The following is a 7,944-nucleotide window of genomic DNA, read 5'->3' as shown; positions in this document are numbered from 1 at the left end:
GACTGAAAAGAGCCTGAATAAAAATGCTCTTAATGAAATACACGCAAAGCGCGTTCTCGAAAAAAAAAGCCTGAATAAAAATGCTGAAGATGCTGATCCAATGGGAGGAAAACATAGTTGGATGTGCTTCTGACAAACAGAAGTATGGTGGTAAAACAGATGGCTTAGATAGGCGAACCAACATTGAACAAAATTACCTAGCTTGGATGCCACGATAGGCGAACCAAGATTTAACAAAATTACCTAGCTTCTGACAAAATTACTGCAGCAGCGTCGAGTTAACTGACAGCAAAACATCCTTGTAACGCAGGAGGATCATACGCTTGTCACTACAAAGGGGAAGCTGGAGCATACGTTTCTCCAGTGGAGTGGTCACCATACCAAAAGGGACAACACCTCGATTATAAGAGGAAGTAGAAAACAAATCACCAAATCCAAAAGAGATCCTATACTATTACACTATGTCCACAAGCAGATTGCTTCCGTTGCGATCGATTGGTGCTGGCGTTTCAAGGGTCCAGGATGTGCCGCCCACACTTGCATCTCCAGCTCAGCGGCTTGTAGTTGGAGTGGTCGTCGTAGGAGGCCGGCATTGCTCTTCCACCGGTGGTAGCAGCAGCAGCTCTGCTGCCATGGCCGAGACCCTCCTTCTTCCTCTGCTGCAGCTGCTGCGGAGATATGGGCACCTGCACTGCCTCGCAGTGGCCACAGGACCTGCACCTCCCCTCGCAGCTCGGCGGCCTGGATCCGATCACGCCCCTGATGCCTGCAAAGCTCGCCTCCTGCAAGAGCACACCACAAAAGGAAGCTTCAGTTGAGGGGAGCTGATGTTGAGAGCATTACACTGTAACCATTTGGTTGCCACTGACCTCAATGACGGAAGCTCTGGCATGGACGGCGGTGGCTCGCGTGGAAGTGAGCAGGAGGGCTACCAGGAGGAGGAAAAGATGGCCCATTTGAAGACGACGCAGATCGGAAAAGGCGAGCTAGTGGGGAGGGATAGAATGGGGGAGGCGATGATGGAGGAGAAAGGCGAAAGTTGGCCACCAGCTGGGTCGTCTTCAGACTTTCAGAGTTTTCAGATAGAAATTGCGATGCTCGTGCGGACGTTTTATGCGCGCGGCCGTGTCCTTGTGTGCCGATGTGCGAGGCTTGGTCGGATTCTCGCAGGAAGAGGACAGGTGGTAACTGGCAAGAAATACGGCTGACTCATCGGGCTCTGCTTTGAGCTTTTCCCTTCGTCAGCTCAGCTCGCTTTCCGTGTACATGTAGTACGCCGTACCTTGTGTCCTCACCTAGTCACCTGCTACGTTACTAGTAGTAGCTTGCGCGTGCTCCTAGGAGACATCAATTATTGTGATGATTAATTTGCTATCAAAATTTATCATGCCAAATATTTATTTATATAGCAAGTAAAAGTTGAACCAAAATAGTTGTCATAAATTTAGCAAACCAAATCTAAGATATTAGCAAGTTTTTAAGATGGTCACAAATCAAATGGCTGTCAAAAATTTGGCTTGTCCATATTTTAATAACTAAATTTTAGCCATCAACCAACCAGGCTCTCTCTTCTGGCTTGCTTGGTATAGCTTATAAGCTGCTTATGGCTAAAATAAGCTGAAATCAACAGCTAAACGTCACGCTTTTCAGCAGCTTATTCTGGCCACGCTTATTCCCACAGCTTCTATTTGTACTAAAAAGCATAAGCTAGATCAGACCAGCTTATTTTGACCGCCGTTTTTACTCTATTTGTGCAGCTTATCTGGGAAGCGCTTCCCAGATAAGCTGTACCAAACAGGGCCATATCTTAGAAAAAAGTCTTTCTTCATGGCTTTAAAATTACCATATTATCTGAAGAAAAATAAAGCTATTATTTTGAGGAAAACACCTACCTCTTTATAAATTATACTCAACACAATCATTATAAAGAACATGACCCAATTCTAAAAAAAAGAACATGACCCAAAATACTGGTATAAATTATCCATGATTATCACTATGGAAATAGTAACAAAAAATACCTATGTGCATGTGCATCTATTATCACTTGTAGGCAAGAACCAACCCTAAAACTTCTTCAAAAGCATACTAAAATGAGTTCTTAGGACCATCACAATATATCATGCCCTTAGTTGAATCACACAAGCAAATAGTCCTCAGAAGACTGCAAGAATAAAACCTCGCTACTGAAACACACTAACACAAAATCAAATCGAGCATAAGCCTCACACAATTCCTCAACACACAACAAGATAACAACGAAATAATGCTTATTATGAAAGAAAAGAGTGGACAAGAGACAACCGGATTTTTCCATGGTGTCAAAGTAGTTGCCACTATCCCCCTAATCAACATTGGATCACCCATTAAGGAGGGTTCAGCTCTCTTGAATCACCAAAGTTTAAGATCCACTAGGAGTACCCATTCTCCACTATGGGTAATCGAGTCTTTTTTTACAAACTAAACACAAAGTCAGGAGCTTTCCAACAATCACCTTCTCATGAAAAGTCACCTATTCCTCCATTAGGCCGTCTAGGAGCTGCCAAACTCCAAGAGTAAAGTATTCGGTCTTCGCTTGATCAAACTCCAAGCCAACAACATAAGGATGCACACTAATACCACTCGTAAGCACTCTCATTGACTTGAAGTGCCCTCAACCCTTGCTCAATGCCTCTCCATTAGTGCAAACCTTCCAGGGATTCAAGAGGGATCCAAATGATCTACATAACACACATACTTATAGGCATGAGAGAGCATCCAAACGCTCAAAAAAGAATTGCTGAAGAAAGCACCACCTGATGATTCGTAGGGCCTCACTGTGGGCACTAGATTATACGGTGCTTTCTATTTCCACTGTTTGCTAACGGTAACTATCGAAGATTCTCCAAATATTTCTCACTAGACGATACACTATAACCAGTAAGATACATATGGTGCACAGCAGTAAGCATGTCCAACTTGAACTAGATGTTGCGTAGTAGTAGTGTAGTACCACCAGATGATCCGTTGACCCCATCAAGGTCATGCCACCAAATCATACCCTGAACTCAAGCAAGCATGCCCAAGTTGAACTTCAACTATGCACATAGACACCAGATCATCTGCTGGTCCACTCAGGACCCTTCACCATATCATTCGGTGAGTAACGCTGGCTAACACTAAGTATATATGGCACATTGTTACTAGATGATCGATCGGTGGTCTAGATCTACTAATTTGTTGCACTTTAAACTTCAACATTATTAGAGACGAGGAACAAGGCTCATCGGCAGTTTGGTGTGGATCTACTCCCATTTTCCTTCACTATCCGGCATGGGCTATTTTTTGATCCCTGACCTTCCACCACTACCTTTTCCTAGACGGGCTGGGCTCTTGGGAGCAAAACAAAAGAGGGCTGAAGAGTCCACACAGTCCACAAAACTCGATGCTGCTCGAACACGTGCATCTTCCGGCCCCAATAGGTAGCAGCCCATTCAGAGGCTCGCAGCCCGCGCTCATGCAGGCCAACACGTCTGCTACTGCATGGGCCGGATCTGCAAAGGAAAGCTCCATTCTTCATCGAGAATTGAACCCGCACTATCTTTTCCTCTCACATCCACTGTTCTGCTCGCAACACAAAACTGAAAACTGTGTCAGCAAGCCAAGTCTCCCCATGCTCGCTGCTCCAGCAAGCCAATGGCAGCCCGGCGATGCTGCGCCTTTCCTCGCGACGGCAACGTCCCAACCGCCCCCGCATATCCAGTTTTAGCATACGGCCGCCGTTATCCACACATGCTAAGCCTTGCCGTGATCTTCCCGCTCTTAATCCCCATTTGCTCAAACGCAATCTAGCTAATCGCCCGACCCTTCGGCGCTTTGCTTACAGGAGCCGGTGGAGGAGCCACTGGCGCCAGTGTGTTTCGTCAGCCTTCAGGCCACTCCTGCCTTCACTCCAACGCGTGCCCCGTCCTGCAGCGCTCGTCCACCGCCATGATGCATACGTCCATACACGGAGCACTTCCTTCCAGCCTTCCAGTTCCATGGAAAACGAGAGCCGTATAGTGCGGTGCAAGACTTGGCTTGGGATCGATCATGCAGATAGATTGGATTATGTCGCGCGCCTGGTAATTCAACCCCTAAGCTGAAGCAACCATCCGGTCCAAGGCAGATCGTTTGTGGATATGGCGTCGTTAACCACGAGCCAGAGGCAGATCAAGTGTTCGTCAAGGCGAAACGAAACCGATCGATCGAGCGAGCGATGCAAATTTCTCCTCTACGTAGCTTGCAATCCCAGCCAGCCACGCATTTCGCAGGATCGATCCGTATATATACGTGACCACCGCGTGGCATTCGCCTCATCAGCAGATTATTAACCAGGTCGAGTACCCTACCGGTAGCACGGTAATCTCGATCGGTCACTGCGATAATGGCGATCGGCGGCGACGCGGGGCTCGTGGTCGGCGACGGCGCCGCCGGCGACGACAACATCATCCTGAACCCGGAGTTCGACGACGGGCTGGACAACTGGGCCGGGAACGGGTGCAAGATCGAGCTGCACGACTCGCTGGACGACGGCAAGGTGCTCCCGGCCAACGGCAAGTACTTCGTGGCCGCCACGGGGCGGACCGACACGTGGAACGGCGTGCAGCAGGACGTCACGGCGCGCCTGCAGCGGAAGCTGCTCTACGAGGCCACGGCCACCGTGCGCCTCCACTCATCGGCGGCGGGAGGCGGAGGCGGCGCCGCCGCCGTGGCGCCGTGCGAGGTGCGCGCCACGCTCGGCGTGCAGACGGCCGACGGCAGGCAGCAGTACCTCGGCGTCGGCAAGTAAGCTTGCTTGGTTTCCTTCTCGCCGCCGCGGGGGGTCGTGAACGGTGCGCTGCGTTTCGCTGGCTCTGACGGAGGAATGGGGTGTGCAGGTCGCAGGTGTCGGACAAGGAGTGGGTGCAGCTGCAGGGGAAGATCCTGCTCAACAGCACGGTGGCCAAGGCGTCCATCTACATCGAAGGGCCGACTGCCGGCGTCGACGTGCTGCTCGACAGCTTGGTGGTGAAGCACGCGCAGAAGGCACCGCCGGCGCCGGCACCGGACTTCGAGGTGATTGAACACAGTTTCCTCGGATTTACATTCACCACCACACCATGCATTTTACAGTACTGCATTATCTGACGGACACGAACACGGACACGAGTAGCCCGGACAGTTCACTACAGTGCCTCTTGCGGCAAATCTGCTGCAATACGTGCATGTTTCTTCACGTTTCTCTGAATATGACATAGCACCTTAACCTGTTGAGTCCGGTAAACGTACAGAGCAGAAAAATGTAGTACCAGTGTGTGTCAGATACTAAACCTTCCATTTCACTGTTCCGTTGGATTGGATGACGCAACGCAATCTACTTTGGTTGCTCCTGTGGTTCAGAATCTTGTGTACGGCGTCAACATCATCCAGAACTGCAACCTGGACGACGGACTCAACGGCTGGTTTCCGCTGGGCCCTTGCACGCTGTCCGTCCACGACGGCGGGCCGCGGGTGCTCCCGCCCATGGCGCAGGAGTCGCTGGCGCTGGACGACGAGCCGCTCAACGGCAAGCACATCCACGTCACCAACCGCACGCAGACGTGGATGGGCCCCGCGCAGATCATCACCGACAAGCTCACGCTCTACGCCACGTACCAGGTCTCCGCCTGGGTCCGCGTCGGCTCCCAGCAGGCCAGCGGCGGCGGCGCGCCGCAGACCATCAACATCGCCTTCGCCGTCGACAGCCAGTGGATCAACGGCGGCCAGGTCCTGGCGCGCGACGAGCGCTGGTACGAGGTCGGCGGCGCGCTCCGCGTGGAGGCGAAGCCGGCGTCGCGCGTCATGGTGTACGTGCAGGGCCCCGACGCCGGCGTCGACCTCATGGTCGCGGGGCTCCAGGTGTTCCCCGTGGACCGGAAGGCCCGCGTCAAGCACCTGAAGCGGCTCACCGACATGGTGCGCAAGCGGGACGTGGTGCTCAAGGTGACGGGCGCCGACGGGGCCGCCGTCAAGGAGGCCGACGGCGTGGAGGTGCGCGTGCGCCAGGTGTCCAACAGCTTCCCGCTGGGCGCCTGCATCATGCGCACCAACATGGACAACGAGGACTTCGTCGACTTCTTCACCAAGAACTTCAATTGGGCGGTGTTCGGCAACGAGCTCAAATGGTACTGGACGGAGCCGCAGCGCGGGCAGGTCAACTACGCCGACGCCGACGACCTCCTCCGCCTCTGCTCCGACCACGGCATGTGCGTGCGCGGTCACTGCATCTTCTGGGAGGTGGACAACGCCGTGCAGCAGTGGGTGAAGATGCTGTCCACCGACGACCTGTCCGCCGCCGTGAGCAGCCGCATCAACGGGCTGCTCACCCGGTACAAGGGCAAGTTCAAGCACTACGACGTCAACAACGAGATGCTGCACGGGTCCTTCTACCAGGACAAGCTGGGCAAGGACATCTGCGCCACCATGTTCAAGACGGCCAGCCAGCTCGACCCGGACGCGCTGCTCTTCGTCAACGACTACAACGTCGAGAGCATGTGCGACATCCGCGCCACGCCTGAGGCCTACATCCAGCAGATCATCGGGCTGCAGGAGCAGGGCGCGCCCGTGGGCGGCGTCGGCCTGCAGGGCCACGTCAGCAACCCGGTGGGCCCGGTGATCCGTTCCGTGCTCGACCGGCTCGCCGTGCTCGGCCTGCCGATCTGGTTCACGGAGGTGGACGTGTCGTCGGCAAACGACCACGTGCGCGCCGACGACCTGGAGGTGATGCTGCGGGAGGCGTACGCGCACCCGGCCGTGGAGGGCGTCATGCTCTGGGGCTTCTGGGAGCTCTTCATGAGCCGTGACGACGCGCACCTCGTCGACGCCGAGGGGCAGGTCAACGAGGCAGGGCGCCGGCTGCTGCAGCTCAAGCGCGAGTGGCTCACGCACTCGCACGGCCACGCCGACGAGAACGGCGAGTACAAGTTCCGCGGCCACCACGGCGAGTACCACGTCGACGTGACCACCCCCACCGGCAAGGTCTCCCAGACATTCACCGTCGACAAGGACGACGCGCCCCTGGTGCTCAACATTAAAGTGTGAGCACTACTGCGTGCACGTTCAAATCATATATGGCGGGAAATACGGTGTCTATGATGGCATCCTAGCTATAGTACACATTTGCACTATTTATTTTACGCCTATCAGCTAGCCAGCCCGGTAACTACTCTCAATAAGGGCCTGATCAAATTCATCTATATATATATATATATTTATCATCGACTCGATCGTGGTATTTATATATGCACATGCATGCTTTATGTATCACAAGTTCACAACAAATACAAAAACGGGAATGAATGGCTACATATTGTTTTCTTCTGTGTACTTAGTTTGTTTCTGAATCTTCTATGGTTCTTTAATTCTTTTGAATGAGATACTCAATCATGCATTTTATTCAAAATACCTTGTATTTTGCATTTTATTCAGAATACCTTCACTAGTAGAGAACAGACCTTTCATCCGAGGTCAAAATGGGCTCTAGTCCCGGCATTTTTTGCGCCCGGGACTAGAGAGACCTTTAGTCCCGGTTGGTGTCTCCAACCGGGACTAAAGGTCTCTGCCCAACGGCTACTGCGCTCGGCACAGTGGTAGGGAACCTTTAGTCCCGGTTAGAGACACCAACCGGGACTAAAAGTCCTCCAACCTTTAGTCCCGGTTGGTAACACCAATCGGGACTAAAGGGTGACCTTTTAGTCCGGGTTGGTATTACGAACCGGGACTAAAGGTCTTCCACCCAGGACTAAAGGTCCCTCACGGGTCAATTTAAAAGTAGGAGCGCAGAGGACTATGTCACATGTGGTGTGCAGTTGAGTTGGTAAGGAATCTATGTGTGATGAGGGAGGTCTTGTGTTCGAATCCTACACCTCGCAAGCGAGGTCTCAAGAAATTTGTTTATTTTTTGTA

At 52.5% G+C, this 7,944-nt stretch overlaps 2 protein-coding genes across 2 annotated transcripts; one reads left to right on the top strand and one right to left on the bottom strand.

Moving 5' to 3' along the window:
* Window positions 1-207: 207 nt before the first annotated feature.
* Window positions 208-1,056, bottom strand: LOC136473150 (EPIDERMAL PATTERNING FACTOR-like protein 2). The gene is made up of 2 exons (XM_066470835.1): window positions 870-1,056; window positions 208-782 (listed from the first exon to the last, which is right to left on the bottom strand). The coding sequence occupies exons 1-2, from the start codon at window positions 954-956 to the stop codon at window positions 510-512; spliced, it is 360 nt and encodes a 119-aa protein (XP_066326932.1). The 5' UTR covers window positions 957-1,056; the 3' UTR covers window positions 208-509.
* Window positions 1,057-4,355: 3,299 nt separating this feature from the next.
* Window positions 4,356-7,334, top strand: LOC136544502 (endo-1,4-beta-xylanase 1-like). Its single transcript, XM_066536668.1, has 3 exons — window positions 4,356-4,806; window positions 4,899-5,076; window positions 5,401-7,334. The coding sequence occupies exons 1-3, from the start codon at window positions 4,406-4,408 to the stop codon at window positions 7,078-7,080; spliced, it is 2,259 nt and encodes a 752-aa protein (XP_066392765.1). The 5' UTR covers window positions 4,356-4,405; the 3' UTR covers window positions 7,081-7,334.
* Window positions 7,335-7,944: the final 610 nt, after the last annotated feature.

Source organism: Miscanthus floridulus, chromosome 1, assembly GCF_019320115.1.
Source record: "Miscanthus floridulus cultivar M001 chromosome 1, ASM1932011v1, whole genome shotgun sequence".
NCBI lineage: Eukaryota > Viridiplantae > Streptophyta > Magnoliopsida > Poales > Poaceae > Miscanthus > Miscanthus floridulus.
This window is presented reverse-complemented; position numbering and strand designations above follow the sequence as displayed.